The sequence below is a fragment of the Sander vitreus genome, chromosome 22 (assembly GCF_031162955.1).
Source record: "Sander vitreus isolate 19-12246 chromosome 22, sanVit1, whole genome shotgun sequence".
Classification (NCBI taxonomy): Eukaryota; Metazoa; Chordata; class Actinopteri; order Perciformes; family Percidae; genus Sander; species Sander vitreus.
In genome coordinates this window covers 23,363,408-23,383,230 of record NC_135876.1, presented here as the reverse complement: position 1 = coordinate 23,383,230, position 19,823 = coordinate 23,363,408, and the positions used below count along the sequence as shown (strand labels likewise).

General features: G+C 40.2%; 1 protein-coding gene and 1 long non-coding RNA gene across 2 annotated transcripts; one reads left to right on the top strand and one right to left on the bottom strand.

Moving 5' to 3' along the window:
• Positions 1–958: 958 nt before the first annotated feature.
• Positions 959–4,064, bottom strand: LOC144537345 (uncharacterized). Its single transcript, XR_013503847.1, has 4 exons — positions 3,928–4,064; positions 2,874–2,988; positions 2,272–2,341; positions 959–1,240 (listed from the first exon to the last, which is right to left on the bottom strand). It is a non-coding gene; the product is annotated as an uncharacterized LOC144537345 (long non-coding RNA).
• Positions 4,065–9,492: 5,428 nt separating this feature from the next.
• msl2b (MSL complex subunit 2b) lies at positions 9,493–19,291 on the top strand. Its single transcript, XM_078280247.1, has 3 exons — positions 9,493–10,859; positions 12,636–14,002; positions 17,476–19,291. Exons 1-3 carry the CDS (start codon positions 10,718–10,720, stop codon positions 17,770–17,772), a joined length of 1,806 nt encoding a protein of 601 aa, XP_078136373.1. The 5' UTR covers positions 9,493–10,717; the 3' UTR covers positions 17,773–19,291.
• Positions 19,292–19,823: the final 532 nt, after the last annotated feature.

Genomic DNA, 19,823 nt, shown 5'->3' with positions numbered 1-19,823 from the left:
CAGTCTGGTGCAGTACATGAGGAGGAGATGTACTGCAGTACTTAATGCAGCTGGTGGCCACATGTCAGTGAAAATTGTTCAGTTTATTTCTTAGTTGTTAAATCTTTTAATGTTCATGCAAATCGTTGCATATGTTAAGTTTGCTTAAAATATAAAAGCAGTTGAAAGTGACAGGATGTTTCTTTTTTTTGCTGAGTATATATAGTGTGCTTTCAGCTTTGTGGCAACAGTTTGTGTTTGTCCCTTTCCTATTTCAACCTGACAACTCCTCCGTGCACAAAGCCAGCTCCATAAAGAAATGGTTTTCCCTGTCTGGTGTGGAAGAAGTTGACTGTCCTGCATAGACCCCGGACCTTAACCCCATCCAACACCTATGGGATCAACTGGAACAGCGTCTGTGAGCCCGACTTGCACCAACATCAGTGTTGAACCTTACTGATGCTATTGTGTCTTAATGGGAGCGATTTCCTGCAGCCTGGTTTTAAAATCAGCTGGAAGGACTGAAAAGCCAGGAGAGTGAAGCTGTTATACTATCACACATGGGTGTAATATTCCTCTGTCCATATTCTTTTGGCCATCTAGTGTAGTGTATTAAACCATCCGTGAATTATCATCAACAACTGTAAGTTATCACTTATATGTAAGTTAATATATTCTTATATTGTCAATATTATGTTTTGATGTATATGACCCCAGGGTTTTTTTTTTTTTATCATCTTATTATTTCTACTGTTTTTCTTATTCAGTCAATGCTATATCTATTTAAATGAATAGTATGTATGTATGAATAGTATGTACTTGCTTTGGGTCTATTTTCACCTGCTTTATTACAATCCTTACTGTCTGTTCTGAAAGGAAATGTGACACTGAGTCAGCCCAGAAATCCCCATTCATGCAGTGAATCTCCACCAAAACCAGACATCATGCATCTAGAAAAACGAGTCATTCACCTTTAAAATCCATTTAACGTGTATTTATTTTTGGTTCCAGGTTCAAACAACCAGGTATCGACAACCTTACAAAATAATGCCACACAATTCAGTTGTTATAGCTGTAATAAAGTTAAATACAAAAAATAACTTACATTTTAAATAGATAGTAACGTAAAAGGAATAAATAGTAAATCAGCAGAAAATGTTCTGAGTAGCTGCTTTGCTGCAGCCTTTTTTTTTTCGTCATGCCGCACCAACTTCCAGGACTTCTTTTAAAACGACAAATCGGGAGGACAGGTTATCTTTCCCTGCGGTGTAGAGAAGGAGGGGGGGGGGGGGGCACAGGAAATGTACAATTAGTAAACTCTGTAAAATATCAGGAAATACTTATTCATTTGTTGTTTTGAGAAATTGACTCTTTGATCTGTTTCTTTATAGTTTCTTCTACTTGTCTTCCCACCCGACCAACCAGGCAGCTGTGATGGGATTCTCCACCAGCTTCAAATGGGGGTCAGTACTCTGCACCATATACAACACTTTAATTAAAACTCTTTGGTTCTGCTGTTGTGGCCCAATCACAAGTATTTTACCAGTTTGGTGTATGTTTAACTTATTTTACCGCTCAAGGTGGCTTGTGGGAAACCGTTTTTTTTTTTTTTTAAGAAAAGAGATACTTTGCACATCTGTACTTTTCAACAGATGTAGACCTAATCATGCGTGAGTGATTATCAGGTATTGTTAGAATAGTACATTAATGTGGAAGAAGTACTGAGATCTTTTACTCAATTAAAAGTAGTAATACAACTGTTGGAAAATACACTTTCAAGTAAAAGCCCTGCATTCATTATTTTACTTAAAATAATATTTATATAATTATATTTTACTTGAATAAAAGTAGAGAAGTATTATCAGCAAAATAAACTTCAAAGAAAAGAAAACGTAGGTTCAAACTAATTTCATTATTTTGTAAACTGTTTACAACACATTTGTTAAATGTTGTGTTTTCTGTGTAAAATCTGCAAAGTAACTAAAGCTTTCAGATAAATGAACTGGAGTAAAAAGTACAAGATTTCCCTCTGAAATGTAGTTGAGTAGAAGTATAAAGTAGCAGAAAATGGTACCTCAAAATTAGTACTGCACTTGGTAACCAAAGTGATTTGGGTTCAGTAGTCTGTGTCCATCTCAGTAATCTGTATCTGTACTTTCTTTGGTTCAGACCGTCGTCGTCGTGTTTTTGGATTTGGTTTGTTACGCAGGTGCAAGTAAAGTCACGAGCAACTTGACAAAACTTTTTCACATTCTTTGTTGTGTTGTGTTCCCTGAATAAACTGATTCTCACCGTCTCTATCTTCTGTTTGAGCCACGCAGCATCTGGTTTGATGCACCACTGACCCCTCTTGTTTTTAATCCTAGAAACAGAGACACAAAACAATTAAACATTTTCATTATTAATGTTCAGTCATTTTGCGCCCCTCTCTCCCCCGTTCTTATCAAGAACATAGGTTTGGAACAAAGCAAACATTTATCGTCTCACAGATTCCCTTCTACAACCAAATTAGACGTAGATTAAGCTGAATAATCTTATAATACAATATATGTTTGGTTACATTTTACTTGACGGTATCTACATAAGAGTGACATGACACTGTCATGAACGTGTCATAAACATTATAAACAAGTCATAAATGTTTATGACATAACGCTTCTTTTAGTAAGTCATTCGGTTTTTGTCATGACAAGTTACGGTTAGGGTTAGGGCTCATGTGTTCATGACAGTGTCATGTGTTCATGACAGTGTCATGTCACTCTTATGTAGATACCTTCAAGTAAAGTGTTACCGTATGTTTCTATAATTCAGAATAACAGTGGAGACAAGAAGGCATGGGAGAGAGGTTGTTACTGAGGGTTTTCTGGTGTCCCGTATTCAGATGTAATGCTTACACGAAGGCGTGGTCGCAGTTCTGTCGTGGTTTCTGTTCGTAACACTCTTTGATAACGTGGATCTTCCTGGAGCTGAAGTTGCTACAGCAGGGTACAATCAGACCGGAGGCAAAAGCTGCAACACCAGACCATCACACACACACACACACACACACACACACACACACACACACACACACACACACACACACACACACACACACACAGAGGAAATACTGTCATTATTCAGCATTACATCACTAGTTTCTAGTCATTAATATAGTGAGAGAAACCTGGATTTTGTTGATTACACTTTTTGTTGCCATTTTCTAAAATCGATATTGAGCCTCATAATACATTATAGTTATAATCCTTAAGTCATTTCAGTACTGTATATAAAACCCCAATTTGTTATTAGTTATTTAATATATTTTCATTCTGTAATTGCACCTTTGTTAGGGCTGCAGCTAATGATTATTTTGTTACACTTTACTTGAAGGTATCTACATAAGAGTGACATGACACTGTCATGAACATGTCATAAACATTATAAACAAGTCATAAATGTTTATGACATAACGCTTCTGTCATTAAGTGTCATTTGGTTTTTTTCATAAGAAGTTATGGTTAGAGTTAGGGTTAGGGTTCATGTGTCATGATAGTGTCATACCTTCAAATAAAGTCTTACCGATTATTTTCGTGAATCATTCTGCCAATTGTGTCAGGAAATAGTGAAAACTGCTTGTTTGATTTCTCAGAGCCCAGCGTGTTATTTTTCAATTCCTTCTTTTGTCTGATTAACAGTTCAAAAGCCAAAGATATTCAGTTTATTATTACATACGACAAAGAAAAGCCTCCAATTATTGCGTTTAAGAACCTGGAACCAGCGAATATTTGCCGTTTTTGCTTGAAAAATCACTGAAGCAAATAGTTTTCTGTTAATTGACCATTTGATTAATTAAGTTACATTTAATCCTGACACCGTTCCTGTGTGCGATTCAAATTCCAAAAGACAAAAGCTGGTGGCTGCACACATTTTACATAATGTAACATTTGATCAGGAGTTCAGTTTTACCTTGAGATGCAGAGAAGACCATCATCACAGCCAGGGTGAGCAGACAAATCCAACGGCTGACAGAGGAAGTCGCGCACATTTTCAAATCTTCAAACTGACTGGATCTTAGCTTTAAACTGCTTCGTTATTCAGTGGAACTCTCCAAAGTCTAGTGATGAATGAACTGAGAGTTGGGATCTTATATAATCCAGCTTCACGCAAAAAGAGGAACCATTGTTGTCATAGGTGATGTTCTATGGAAATAATCATGCTGCAGTGATGACAAGGCGGGACTCTCCCGCAGACAGAAGGGGGGGCAGCTTGTCTATCATGTCCATATATGTTAAGGTTAGGATGATGTTGAAGCAGGACTCATCATCTCCTACCAGCCATTCACATTTCACTGATGCTCGAATCTAAACTGAACTGCAACATGATTATATACACTATATAATCACCTCATTGCACCTCTGTCCACATGCATTTGTGTACTTTTGGTCTTTTAGTTTCAATCAAAAACAATAATATATTTAGACAACAAAATTACAAAGTGAACTCTGAAAAATATTCATAGTGACTTAAACATTTCTTGTGGGTAGAGATGCTCACGCCCAGGTCATGAATGAATGTAAGAAAAGTGGCATTTATTGTTTTGTAATGTGCTTGTTGAAAAGAGCTTCTACGCTGGGGTTTAACCCGACAAATATAAAGGCAGTTTGACACATGACACAGATTTTCCTGTGGCTTTACAATGGTCCTGTCAGATAGGGAAGTCGAGGATTAAATCAATATTTTAGGTGTCAGTAGCAGAACAAGATTTAATGGGGCTAGAAAAGAATTCAAGTTGTTTGCATTTTCTTTTTTACAACTACAGAACATCATACACATGTGGGAGCTTCCCAGTTCAACCTGTTCCTGCTGCTGGCCCCTGAGATCACTAAAACACCTGGATGTATAGTTCCTCCTCGAAAATTGTTATCGACGCAGGTGAGAGCATTTTGCATTCACTATCCCCACCAACATTTGCCCATTTGATCTGAAATGTGCCCAAATACTTTTTTAATTTTTGTGTAACTAATCATTCATTGACATTTCATATTAATAATAATACATTTTTGCCTTTCACACAACCCTAGGCAGGACACTTTACTGCCGAAAACAAGCAAAAAGCTACGTTAATGCATGTTGAATTTCATCCAGTTTTGTATTTCATGAAGGCAGTGACAGGAGGGAGGTACAGCTGTTTATCATCGGCATCTGATTAGAAATTTACATAACTTCATTTAAAATTCTAGGTAAGATCTCAAGGTTTTTGGTTACTGGTTTGTAATTGAAAGTATGAAGCCTATACCATAATGGGCTAGACATGACAATACATTTACATATGATATAATAGTACAGCAGAGTAAATATACATACATGACTTCAGGTTTATATTGCAGTTTACTTTTAAACCTAGTTGGGGGAAATTAAAAGGGAGCTCCACATTTTTGGGATTTAAAAGTGAACATGTGGCTCTGATGTATACATTTGAAGCTTTGAGTAATCCAAACATATTCAATTGACCAATGCTCATCGTCACACTTACTGCAGGGTTTTGACATTTCAGTTTGACAGGGAACAAGCCACAGCACAACAGTTACCTTGACCAGTTCAACTTCATGAATATGGTCACAATGAAATCATGTTTCTTTAAAACAGAGAATGTCAGACTAAACCCAAAAACATCCAGACAAAAACATCTAAAGGATGTAGGTGCATGATGATGAAAAAAAGATCTCTCAAAATTTCAACTGCTGTCATATTTGGTGAAAAATTTGTTTATCCCCAGTCCACAAGCTGCGTAATGCCACAACTAGTATGTTGACATAATTATTTTCCCATTAACTCATTACCATAGCTGATAACATTATTTCAGTGTGAAGGACATTATCATAGCTTAGGTTTACTTGGTATTTTATGTGAGCAAGAAAAAGGGAATCACCCAAACTCACAAGCCTGTTCAGAGACGCACTAAAAATAACTCCCATAGACTCACAAACCAACTATATTTAAACATCTACTGTTACCACAATAAGCTAAAAAAATAATAAGTCATAATGGCATGAGACACTGCCGAGAGGAATTACTCACATACATGGAATGCAGCTGCATCAGGTGTGTGTGTGTGTGTGTGTGTGTGTGTGTGTGTGTGTGTGTGTGTGTGTGTGTGTGTGTGTGAGAGAGCCCAAGTAGTTTCATTCAAGGGTCCACTTCCTGAGCTTTCAACCACATCTCACAGTCTTGGATGTTGGCTATTGCAGTGAATTTAAAATGTGCGCATGGTTTTCTATGATGTTCTATAATGTTTAGAAGCATTACAGAAACTAAAAAACAAAACTATTTACATACATGTTTTCGTACTGTAGTAGATTAAACGTGTGTGCTGCTATGAGATTAGAAAAGTCACCAAAAGTTTTGGTTATGCAAGTCCCGACGTCACATTATCTTAAACAATCATTATTTTAACTCGCATTACTTTATTTCAAATTCTATTCAAGACCCCATTTATGTCTAGAAAGGTTGGCTGTAATAAAAGTGACAGCACTCTTAAAATACACACTTTATTTACATTTCTAATTGAACATGGATTAAAAACAATTAAAAGGTGTGCACTGCCATTAATTAGAAAAATCATCGAAAGCCTGGTTTTCTGGAGTACCGACATTAGTAGCTTCATAGACTTAACTGCAAAATACAACTGTGAATAAATGAAACAAGATTAGTATGAACTTTTGAAAAATTCCATTTTTATTGAATGTAGGGCTGCAACTAACGATTATTTTTCCATTATCGATTCATTTGCTGATTATTTTCTTAATCATTCACAATTTTTCCAAGCCCACGGTGATGACTTACAGTCCAAAACCTAAAGATATTCAATATACTGTCATTTATGACAAAGCAGGGCATTAAAATCCTTAAATTTAAGAAGCGGAAACCTGAAGATATTTGCCGTTAGTGCTGAGAAATGACTGAAACGATTACTTCATTACAATAATAGTTGACAAATACTTGTTTCTGTCAATTGAGTAATTAAATAATTGACAAATCATAGGAGCTTTAATTGAATGCAAAAACAACATTATAGTAGATAATGTGAGGTAGTGGTCAGCAGCCTCAAATCTCTGTGTGTGAACAGAGTAATGCAAAACAAAGAGGAAAAAAAGAAGAAGATGAGGGCGAGGTGGCCGCATTGATGGATAGTATCTGTGTGTTTGCATCATACAAGTGTGTCAACTTTCCTATCAGTATGTCTTTGCAAGGGTGTTGGTTTGTAGCTATTTTTACAGATAATTAGTTAACTCTTCCCCTTTCCCATCCTTCTTTGTTCACCCTGCTCGTTCTCAGACTGCTCCTCACAGCGTTGTCATCTCTGAACTGCACGACATTTCAAACACATACTAACATACAGTAATAAACAAGTCCATTGCTACCAATAAAGGTAATGTCCTCGAAATGTGGGGGGTTTACACTACATGATTACACACATATGTATCAAACATGTTGGGTTTTTAAGGCAGATTCAAAATAATACACTGTTTTTAGGCAACAAAAAAAACATTTAAAATTAAAGCAATTTAGTATTCTCCACAAAATGACATTACTGCAAAAACTTCTGATCAAAATTTGGATTTATAACAGCAGTATTTTTAAAAATTCTGGCTTCTGAAAACATACTGCATTTCAGAATAATCAAAACTGAAACTACACATTGTGTAAGCTCAAATAAGTGTTCACTAATAGGCCTTTTTTTCTCAGAAGACATTTTGACATGTCACAGTAGGAAAAGCATCGGTGTAAATATTAAAATGAATGTCCTTGAATTAATTCAGCTGCTTCACCTTCAGGGTCCAGGTGTTGTACGTGCTTGCTCGCTGTAATGGCTTACTGAAACACTTTAATAAAACAGAGCCACCATTAAGTAGCCAAAGAAACCATAACCGTGAGTAAAATGTACGCAACAGTAACAACTGTGAGTTACCCCATTAGATTCAAAATCTTATGGAATAAATAACTGCTTTAGGTGTTTTTTGTTTTTTTTTACCAGTCTGGTTTGAAAGACTTGTGAAACGATCTTAACTGAAATTACTCGACAGTTGTGAGAGTAACTGATTGATGCAATATTTTCTCCTTATGTTCGAGAGAAAAGCTCAAAACGTAGGCCTCATGACTCATAAACACTTAACATTGTGTACTGGTAACCAGTGTGAAATAGAATAAAACTTTTGACTCCTATCTGACATTGAATAAGTCATCAGTTCAGTAAGAACAATGACTCATCATATATAACTTTCATAAAACTAGTGTTTCTTAATGGGCAGTTATTGTGAAACAACAAAGAAAGCTAGTTAATCTGGGACTTAAAATCATTTCAACAACAGTGATTATAAACACAAACAAGTGGGCTGTTATTATTAATGACGTTATGGCTGTGTAATGTACATTAGTTAAATAGGATTAAGTGCATTACTTTTTTAATAACTTTATTTGGTTTGTACAAAGTTGTACAAAATCCTGGAGGATAACCAAGGAAAAGAAAACCGCGAACAGAGGCACATGAATATGCTTTCTTATCAGTCCCTCCAGAAAAACGTGATTATGCAATCACATAATTCAATGCATAATCAGCCAAAGTCTGCATATTTATGCGGGGGCCGCTTTTTTTCAAATACGCCGCACTTTCGCCGCATAAATTGCCGATTTCCGCGCAAAATATGCGGGGCTTGCATGATTTCATAATCCCTGCATTTTCGTTGCAAAAAAAGTCACATATATCTTAGCAGAAAGTTGAAAAATGTTGCGTTTACTTCACACAAGAGCAGCCATTTTCCCCTGTTGCCATGGGGACGTTATGAAGTGACGTTATGAAGTGACGTTATGAAGTGACGTTATGAAGTGACGTTATGAAGTGACGTAATTACGCGACATGAACGTCATCGAAAAGCTGCAAACCCCGCGATGAAGCCATGATGAAACCGCAATTTTTGCAAGTTCCCACAATTTCATCGCATAAAATTGCATAAATATCCCGCATATTCCATCGCATTTTTTTAAGAAAACGTGCCACAAAATCAAGGATTTATGCCCGCGACAATCACAAAAAACTCACAAAAAATGTATTCATTCTACTACTATAAAATATTTGATACTGTGTTTTTTTCCCTTTGATTTTTTCTTCTCTGAGAAGCAGCTGTAAGGGATCACAATTTAGCAAATGAGTATTTTTAAAAACACAAATTACAAACTAATCAATTACCTTTTACATTAAAATACAGCTCATTTTTTGATTAATGAATCCTTTCAGTTCTAATCACAAAACACACAGGATCTAGAAATATTAGTTTAATAGTTATTTGAAACTTGTTTTGTTGGTTAAATTGTATATTTTAAAATAAATAAAGGTAAATACATCTCTCAGACTTAAAAGTAAAAAGTTTCCACCATAGATATCCATGGTTTCCACAATGGATGTGCATTCCATTGCTTTTAAATTAACCGCTTTAAGTGTGTTCTCGCGAGATCTGAGCAACAGCGACCCCTTGTTTGTGTGTGGAAAAGCGACAGGAGGTAATGAGGAATACTCCGCGGCTAACGATAGCAAGATACACAAATAAGGATTTAATTCACTTTCGCTCTTCACTGACACTCTGGGAGTCTACCAAAAGCTGCAGGAGGACACAATATCGGCTAAACCCTCTGTTTTCCTGCTACATTCCCACCGAGGCGAGAACGAGAGACTCCCGCTAATCCGAGAAGAGGGGAAGCGGCCTGCTTTTGTAGCCGGCTTCTCGGTGCAGCTCAGGCGGCTAGCACTGACACCAGAGCCCGGTGCTTCCGCTGGTTTGTTTTTCTTTACACCCACAAAAGCATCGGAGCTGTGAAATTATTTTTGTTTTAATAACCACAACCTCTCCATCGCCTATTTCCCTTCATATCGGCGCGCTGCTGTCGGTATTTGTCGCCCAAGAGGACCATTTGAAGCCGGGGCGGCCTGTTTTGTTTTCGAGCCGCCTTGAATCTCCTCGAACAATAACACAACCATAACGAGCCTGTTGGGGCTGCACTGCCCAGCCAAAAAGGAGCCACGGAAGCCTCTGTCTGAGATAATAAATGCATTGTGTGACACCAGCTTTGGACCGCGGTGAAGACCCGGGACGAGTATGCATGTGGACTATGGAATTATCGAGGAGAAACCACTGCAAACCGGAGCACTTTGTCACGAAAGCCCCTGTTTGATTTTCGGAGTTTTTGCTGCTTGCTAACCAGCTGCAAAAAACGTTATTAAAAGGCCACTGACGGAAGAATGAGCGCCACACTATGCTTTGTCTAATCATAACTCACGGACTGTATGGAAACAAGCCGAACCGACTTGGATGAACCGATTGTTTATATACATGCCCGGTCTGCTTGTGAGTGCACTTATAATCTTTCCAAAAGCAGCAGTACTCTCAGAGCTGGGACATCACATTGAGGATGGATCGGATGTGATTTGGGATGAGTAACCTCGATTGCTCCCTGCGCAGACTGCTATATATGTGGGATTTATCGACGGGGAACTGAAGCCGTTATATCCATCTATGCTCTCTTCAAAGCCACCAGACTCCATTGACAAAAACAGTCATTTTAGCGGACAGATAACGGGACTTGCTCGTCTACCGTTGCCTCGATCGGTTAGTTTGTTTGTGTTATTGTGTGGCTTTGGTGTTTTATCGTATTAATACATCTTAACGGACCGGACCGGACTGGAGCCCCGGGACAGGCTGCTGAGATGAACCCGGTGAATGCGACTTCTCTCTACGTGTCCGCGAGCCGTTCAGTGCTGCAGTGCGACCCCCGAGACCCCCGGGCCCTCGCGGAGCTTTGCAAGCTGCTGCCGTTTTTCCGCCAGTCCCTGTCCTGCTTGGTCTGCAGTAAGTGTGTGCGGATTTTTTATTTATTTAATGTGATTATATATTTAAGTAAAGGAGTGTTTTGGGAGAGGTTTTCTGTAACGTGCGGTGTTGTCAGCTGTGGGAACAAACCTTTAAATTATGCTGCTTTCATGGACAGTCAGAAATATCTCAATCGGCGGCACTACAAATGGGAAGTAAACAAGTACTTCAATATTTACATTTTATAGGGCTATAGTCTATTGCACATTTTTCTTTACTACATTTATGTGGTAATCATAGTTATTAAGCACTTTTCATTTAATACTTACCATCCAAAATATATTGTGTAAATAAATATATTGTGTAAATAAGATAATAATAATAATAAGAATAATAAGAAGAAGAAGAATCTGTTTATGCATCACATTATTTTAAATACAGCTAAAAGTTATTTATAAGGAACAATCAGTTTTAAAACATTTGGCACAATTAAATGAAATCAGTCAAATAAAAGTACAGAGAATAAAATATATCCAATAAAATAATGAAATTAAGAAATAAACATTAGAACGGACATAAAACCCAGGGGTAACTTTGATAAATGTTTAATGATTGGTTTGGAAAAGTGATTCAAAATATGATTAGTACTTCTCTATGTTTACTTAAATAGAAGATATGTAAACTGCCTTCACCCCTGTTCAGAAATGACTTGAAGTAAAAACTAAGAATCATAGCAGACTCACTTAAACAAATGTCGAGGCGTGTTTATGAAATCTGAAAGGGCCTTTTCCGAAGCGCCATGAACGCATCATCGTTCTAAGCTACACCCATCATGACACACCCCCCTCTGTGTGCTATTTGGCAGCATCGGGGCGTTTCTCTGTGTTGAATAACACAGAGAAACACACTGGATATTATGCACCTAATCTGTTTCACATTTTCCCCATCCCCAAATACACAACAAAGTAAAGTATATGCACAAAAATGAAAATAGTGTTTATACACGTTAAATATAAGTGGTTTTAAAATAAAAGCAGGCTGTAATTCAAGCAAGGGACCGTTTCTGTGGTTAGTCTGCTTGTGTCAGGTTGTAAATAAACCTTTGATTTATTTTGGTGGTATATTTAATGCATGCTTTTCACTGCTCATACATAATGCAGCAACTCTTCCTTAGCCACTTTGAGCGGTCATACAGGGAATATCTCCTGGGGTAAATGAGATATTTGTGTTGCTGTGATCACAAAAGTATTGAGAAGAGCATCTTTATTAAACTCACAGATCATCTCACCCGCTGTGTACATCCATCAATATGAAAGCAGTCAATATGTTAGTTATGTGGGAATTATCAGACAGGCAGTGCAGAGTGTGTAAGGTTGGTTGTTTCTCATGAATGGACCTTCATCCTTTTGTCCCCCTATCTGCAGCTGCACTACCTAGCGACCAGCGTTGCTAAGGAAGCTCCTCTCAAAGAGCGGTTGTCATCCATTCTGGCAAGTTGCCAGGCACCGCTCAGGTTTACAAATACACATCAGTATAGGAAGCTATAAAACACAGCAAATGAGGAAGCAATTGTTTATAAATCGTTAACATTATAAAGCTACAGGGTCATAATTTATCAGATCATGGTTTTGTGTGTACATTTATGTCATTGAGTGCCATATTTGTTGGTAAGATAAGTGTTATCTTAGCTGCTTTGCTTTAACTGGTTTATGTGAAAGTCTGAATTAATCATCAGTGTGAGCTGTTCTGCACTGTTCCTGTGAAATGTGTGATGTGCTGACGTTTTCTAAGTTTGCATTTTCTCCTTATCTTCAGGTAATCTTCTGCAGGACCCCATCGCTCCCACCGACTCATCATGTCAGCATTACGTCTGTCGAGGCTGTAAGGGTCAGAGGATGCAGCTGAAGCCGTCCTGTAGTTGGTGTAAGGACTATTCCCGCTTTGAGGAAAACAGGCAGCTCTCCTTGCTTGTCCACTGTTACAGGAAGCTCTGTCTCTACATCACGCAGTCGCCGCTTGCCCCGCACATAGCCAGCGCCGCCAGCGACTCGCCGGACCTCCAGGCCATCCTCAACGAGGGCCTCACGTTGGCTGAGAGCGAGCCAGAAGCCGAGGACATTTCCGATTCGGCCGGCCTGTCACAGACGGCCTCCAACTCCGATGGGGTCCAGCCGGACGAAGCTCCACTTACCAAGGAGCTCAAGGTGGAGGAGCCGAGCCCCGTCGGTTTAAACGGGCTGCACGATTGTAACGGTCTGCTCAGTTCGGACTCTCTGCAATCCATCACCATAGAAACAGGTGAAGGTGTTGCAAAGCAGGAGAGCTTTTCGGAGGAGATCCCAGTGTGTGTGAGCCTCACGGGGGAGGCGGGGCTCTGTGACATCAGCACTTTGGGGGATGACCTGAAACATGGCGGGGGGCCGTTGTTGTTGAGTGTTGAGGAGGTACTCAGGACTCTGGAGACGGACACTAACCCTGATCCCTCCCCCCAGCCGGACTGCCCCCCCTCTGTACCTCAGTCCAGCCTCAATGGGCCTCACTGTCCTGGCTCTGACTCCTCCCACTTTATCCCCTCCCTCCCCCGAGGGAACAGCCCTCGCCCCCTCCAACCTCACCCGCAGCCCTCACTGCAGCCTCCTCCTCAGCCCTCAACAGTCATCCCCCATGTTGCCCCTCGGTACCACCGTAAACGCTCCCGCTCAGAAAGCGACAGCGAGAAGGTACAGCCCCTCCCCATCTCCAGCCTTTTACGCGGGCCTCCCCTCGGTGCCAACAGCTCCCCCCATCACCCTAACCCCGGTGCCACCACCAAACAGGAGCCTAAGTTTCCTGCAGCCACCCCCCACCCACACCTGGCGCCGGTGCCAAATGGTGGTCCTCCCAAAGTGGGCAAGACTGTGCTCATCACCAACAAGGGGCTGAAGAAGACTGTGGAGCACCACGGGGGCCCCAAGAAGGCTTACACCAAAGCCAGGCAAGGGACCCCCAAGCCCCGCACACAACCCCGTGACAGAGTGCCCCCACACCCACATGCTCACCCCCTGACACACCCACCCAGCCCCTCAAAGCCACTGTATAAAAAACCTGTAGAGAAGAAGGGTTGCAAGTGCGGCCGGGCCACACAGAACCCCTCGGTGTTGACCTGTAGGGGGCAACGCTGCCCCTGCTACTCCAACCGCAAGGTGAGAACAACGCTGACGCTGCTCCCAGCCCCTTTCTTTTTCTTTCTTTTTTTTTCTTTTTTTGAACTATCTTTTTATTGAGAACAAGGTACAGAAAGACAGTTCTATAGAAGGATAATACTTTTGGATTTTTCACAGAACACATAAACAAATAAACAAATACAACCCCAGGACCACCCCTCCCCCCTCCCTACAACATCCAGTGCATCCCAATCTAAGGAGATTAAATAAGTAGATAAATAGATAAAGGTTATGATATTAATAGGTGAAGGTATCATTCAACAGGTATGAAGAATTAAACAAAAAGAAAAGAGGGTGGAAGCAGCTAATTTGAAAGTAAAGCTTGAAAATAAATGAGGAGGCCGTTCTTGCTGTGCAACATCATGCGTCACCCCTCAGGATCTAGTACTTGTGGATTCATGAATTATCAGGGAGGGTTTTAAGTTTGTTTATGAAAGACATTACTGGGTTCCAGGTAGAATAGAAGAGGTCCTTTGACCCTCTAAGTGTGTATTTGATCTTTTCGAGACTTAAATGGAGCATAAGGTCATTCATCCATAAGGAGGTGCTGGGTGGTATGGGGGATTTCCAGTGCAACAATATCCTTTGGCGGGCAAGTAGAGTTGTAAATGCTATAATGTCCTTATGCTTACTGATAATCCGTTGGTCAGCTGGCACTATACCGAAGATGGCAGAGTAGGCGTTAGGTTGCAAATTTAAGGATAGTGCCTGTGAAAGTATACCTCTGACCAGTAATCCGAGAGGGAAGAACATGACCAGAACATGTGTGTTAATGTTGCCGGGGCGACATGACATCTGCTACAATTCTCATCCGCCCCAGGATAAATTCTGGCCAGCCTAGACTTGGAGAGGTGGGTACGGTGCAAGACTTTAAACTGAATTACACCTAACCTAGCACATGACGTAGTTCCATTAACTCTCTTCAGAGCATCAGTCCAGGATTCCTCAGGTATTACATCCCCAAGCTCCTCCTCCCATTTCCCTTTAATTCTATTGAGAGAGGTGTCTCCAAGAGATGATATGTTGGAATAGATTCTCGCAATGAAGCCTTTTAAATTGAAGGGAATTTGGAAGATGCCATCCATAGCAGTAGGTTGAGGTGCATTGGAGAAGTTTGAATCTAGATTTTGCTTAAAGTGTCGGATCTGGAAATATCGGAAACGACTTGAGCCGGGGAGGTTGAATTTTTGAGAGAGATGACTAAAGGTAGAGAATACACCTTCGCTGTAGAGATCCTTAAATTTGGAGAGGCTAAGTCTATTCCGCAGGGCAAAGGTGTTGTCTAATCTAGGTGGAACAAAAATATGATTATGATTATCACAGATAGGAGCCAGATGAGAGAAATCTCTTAAACCGAAGTGGTTTCAAAATTGTGACAAAATTCGTAAAGTATTGATAACAACAGGGTCAGAGGTATAGGGTGAAGTAGACAGAGGGAGACTCGAAGTAACCAAGGCGGGAAGGGATGCCAGAATGCATGACTCATTTTCTATTTCACACCACGACAGCTTTGGAGCATGAAGCCAGTATATGACTTTCTGAATATTAGCCGCCCAGTGATAGTGAAGCAAATTTGGTAAACCCGGTCCGCCCTGGTATCGATGTCGCTGAAGAAGCCTTTTCTGTAATCTAGGGGCTTTACCTCCCCAAATGAATGATGATATAGTTTTATCAGTGGACTGAAAAAAGGATTTTGGGAGAAATATAGGGAGACATTGAAAAAGATAGAGGAATCGGGGGAACACGTTCATTTTAATACAGTTGATCTTTCCAGCCAGTGAAAGATTAGTGGACCTCCAATTCTGTAAATCGTTTTTTATTTTATCAATGAGGGGTATGAAGTTATCTTTGTATAGTTTAGGGAAAGTCCGTGTAATATTTATTCCTAAATATCTAAAGCCAGATTTAGCCAGGTGGAAGGGCAGGTCCTTTTGTGGAATTGCAAGAGCTAGGTTGTTCACTGGGAAGCATTCGCTTTTCGTAAGGTTAGTCTTATATCCCGAAAAGATACCAAATCTATCCAACACCTGGACTGTGGGAAACACACCGCACAGGATCAGACACATACAACAGTGAGTCGTCGGCATGTAGAGCCACCTAGTGTTCCCTCCCCCATCTAGAAATTCCAAAGCATGATGGACAGAGGCTCAATAGTGAATGCAAACAACTGTACTTAGTGGGCACCCCTGACGTGTCCCTCTTGATAATGAAAAAAATTCAGATTGCTTCCCGTTCGTGACCACTGATGCCTTTGGTGAGGCATATAGAAGTTTAATCCAGGCCCCAGCCCCTTTCTAATTACAACACAAACCCCTCCCATTGTGTGCTGTGTTTGTGATGCTGCTGCCACAGCCAGAACCACTAATGTTTGGAAATATATCTTAATAACATCATACCGTATATACTAACAAAGTGAATGCCTACCTGGGGGCTCATCACAATTAACTGATTGCTTGTGTTTGTTTTTATTGCACTGTAGTTTAATTATGACTAATTTAATTTGCTCCTGTGGGAGTCATGCATGGGGATGAGATATTGTTGACAGTCATAAAGAGCGTTGACTATAAGGGAAGTTAGACCTCTATAGCAGTTGTTCCCAAACTTTTTAAAACCACAGCACTCTTTTCATGGTGAGTTTCTTTTCATGGCAACCTCTCACACACACAACACCCATGCACGTGCAACCTTTCCAGCTAAAAATGACACCATGAATATCTATCATAAGAATATAGTTTAATGAACTATTTTATGAACAATTTAATATGCATTTTCTTAGCTAACAGTAAAGCAATAAGATGTATAGGCCTGTATTAAATATTTGGAAAAAAAGACAAATTTACTGGCTTGTTTGAGCTAGACTGCTTTGCAGTTTTGCAGCTAAATATTTCAATTAAACTTGTAATAACACCTTGTTTTTTATGTGGTGAAAGTTGTTAAAAATGTCAATGAACAAGGCCCGCCAGGATACCGCTGCAGTTCATAATGAATGTTGAAATCTGCTTTACAGAAGTTAATACATGTATTTTATGGTTGATTAAAATTAGCAGCGGTATCGTTTTCATATCTAAAACTACAGAGAATGACAAGTTCAAAAGTGTGTCTTAGTGAAACTTTGGTGTTGTGGCATTTGAACCTTTTAACCTTTCTTTTGACAAAATGATCTGAACTCAAGGTCCGCTGACTCGCTGGTTTTGGACCTTTCGACCATATCTCACAGTCCTCATCAGCAGATGATGTTTGCTGATTCTTTTCATAGGACTGTAGAGGTTTTAAACTTCATTTTGAGCACCGCTTCTGTTTCATGTTGGTTTAATTGACGTCGACGGTTCATTCTTGCCCTTTTTATGAAACAACCTTTTTTGTTACGGGACAGCCTTTGGGTGTACTGTCATGATGTTGATGATGATTATTTATTACATCAGGTTGTTATTAATTATGGTTGTTTTTCTTAGGCGTGTCTGGACTGTATCTGCCGCGGCTGCCAGAACTCCTACATGGCCAACGGCGAGAAGAAGCTGGAGGCCTTCGCCGTGCCGGAGAAAGCTCTGGAACAGACTCGTCTCACGCTTGGCATCAACCTCACCAGTATCACCGCGGCAGCCCTCCGTAGCCCGGCCACCAGCTCCCCCAACACCCTCCTCAACGTCACCACGGCTACAGGGGCACCCGTCACAGCCACCTTCTTATCGGGGGCGGGGCACGACAACAGGGGCTTTGACGATTCACTGGAGATGCGGTTTGACTGCTGAGGTGTCGCCCCTACTCCGGTCAGTCGTTACGCACATTCCCCGCCCGCCAGCTGGGCGTTATCCAGCTGGGCGTGCCAGGGACCTGCGGTGTCGGAGCCAGAACAAGGCAGCTACAGTGACAGGCGATAGCGAGGGTCACCAGCGGAAGCTGGGGAGTCGCCCTCCGTCCATCGCCCGAAACTGCACCATGCTTGTGGTCTTGCATACAGACACAGTGTGGAAGAGAAGGAGAAAGAGGAGATGTAGCGTTACTGTATGTGCAGAGATTTCCTTTCAGTGGGGATAGTTTCTTTTTTTGTTTTCTTCTCTACTATGGGTAAAATGTAGAGCATGTTGTGTAGCTAAGTTGGGAGTGTTGATTGCGTGTGTGTGTGTGTGTGTGTGTGTGTGTGTGTGTGTGTGGGTGGGTGGGTGGAGATGAACCTTATTAGCAGGAACGAAGATATCATCATCAGAGACTGGTGTAATTTATATAAAAGAAAGAACTTTTTGTACATGGACGTATCAGTTTCCATTAAAGAAGACATTTTATGATATATTTTATAAGTTACATTAAAGACCAATGGAAGATGGTGCAGGGGCACACTTGCATTCAACCAGAAGATTTTCACACAGGTAAAAGGGTAGATTGTATTTTGTCAGTTCTCCTCTCGTCCTCTAGAAATAAAACAAAAGACCCTTGAAGAAGAACAACAACACAACCTGAAGATAACTGCTATAAGTTAAAAACATCTGCCATGATAACATTTTTTATATCTTTCGCTGTAATAACCGGGAAGTGATTTCAAGACCACCAGCCAAATGTAAGATTCAGTTTTGTCTGTTGAATGTTTATACCCTGTGAGCCACTGTCAGACACCCAAACATTGTTCCAAGATGTTATTGTATACTAAAAAAAATGTATATAAAACTGATAACATGGTGAATTTTGGAGTCAACCAACCATTGTGGCTGGTGGAGGACAAAACTTCTGTCCCTGGTTGTTGGATATGTGTCGAGGATGCGAGTTAACCTGTTTAATCATTTGTGTGTTCTTGTATTAAGCACTTTTCCACTTTTCTACACTGGCCACGAAGTTTATAACCACCATATTTCTGTTCTCTCTTGTGTTTAAAACTCTGGTTGATTGCAGGCCCTGCACATTTGTTATTCACACGTTTGTTTGGTTTCTGGAAGCTACACACATGCTGCTAAATACCACAAAGGACACTAGAAGGAGAGCACACCTGTTTTCCTTGTCTTTTGTTCTGTTTTTGTTTTTAACAAGTTGCGTTAACAGCATTTGCAGTATTTATTGGACGTCTGCTAACATAGGTTACAGGTCGGGCGTCAGTTTGGCCCACTCTGCCTGTCGAGTGTCGATCCAGTCTGGACTGTTTCTGTCTCAGTTAAGTTGCTGTCTCCTTCTTAGTGTTGGTCTCCAAACATTTTTTGTTATCCATCGGGGGCATTTAAATACCTGTAATATAACTGTAACATATTTCCACAAAAAAGAAAGAAAATCAAAAACTTAACAAAAGTCTTGCGTGATTATTTGTTTCCCTCTTGCTGTAGTCTGAAGCCTCGTCGGTCTGCAGTTTTCCGAGTGGCAGCAAGGTTTGGTTGGGCCTGCGCTGCTTCAGATAAACACTAGAGGGCAGCATTGAGCTTCATGTTGCATATTTTAATTTAATAAGCACCAGCAGTCGGCAGAACAGTCTTTTAAAATGTTTGTTTAAAGCTTTTTAGACCCAGAAAGAAAATGACTGATTCACAGCCTTTGGTGATCTGAATTTGAATAAGCCAACCTTTTACTGACAGATCTCCCAAAGCTTTAATATCTTGATTTTGGCAAGCTGCAGCTCGAAATCTTAGAAATGTGTTGCACATCTCTTCTTCGTTAAATCATGCTTTATTCAGCAGATGTTTTCCTGCTTTCATCAGCGTGTGTGAGGTTGTTTAGGGTTTCCTTCCATGCAATCTATTGATCATCGATACTGATTATACAAACACCTTTTTAAAATAGTTTATAACCACTTAGTGGATACAGAAATGTGCTAGGAAAAATATAT

Coding starts and splice junctions, on each gene's coding strand:
- msl2b (XM_078280247.1), top strand. CDS start 10,718: ATGAACCCGGTGAATGCGACTTCTCTCTACGTGTCCGCGAGCCGTTCA. Junction 10,860..12,635: donor CCTGTCCTGCTTGGTCTGCA/GTAAGTGTGTGC, acceptor CCTTATCTTCAG/GTAATCTTCTGCAGGACCCC. Junction 14,003..17,475: donor CCTGCTACTCCAACCGCAAG/GTGAGAACAACG, acceptor TGTTTTTCTTAG/GCGTGTCTGGACTGTATCTG.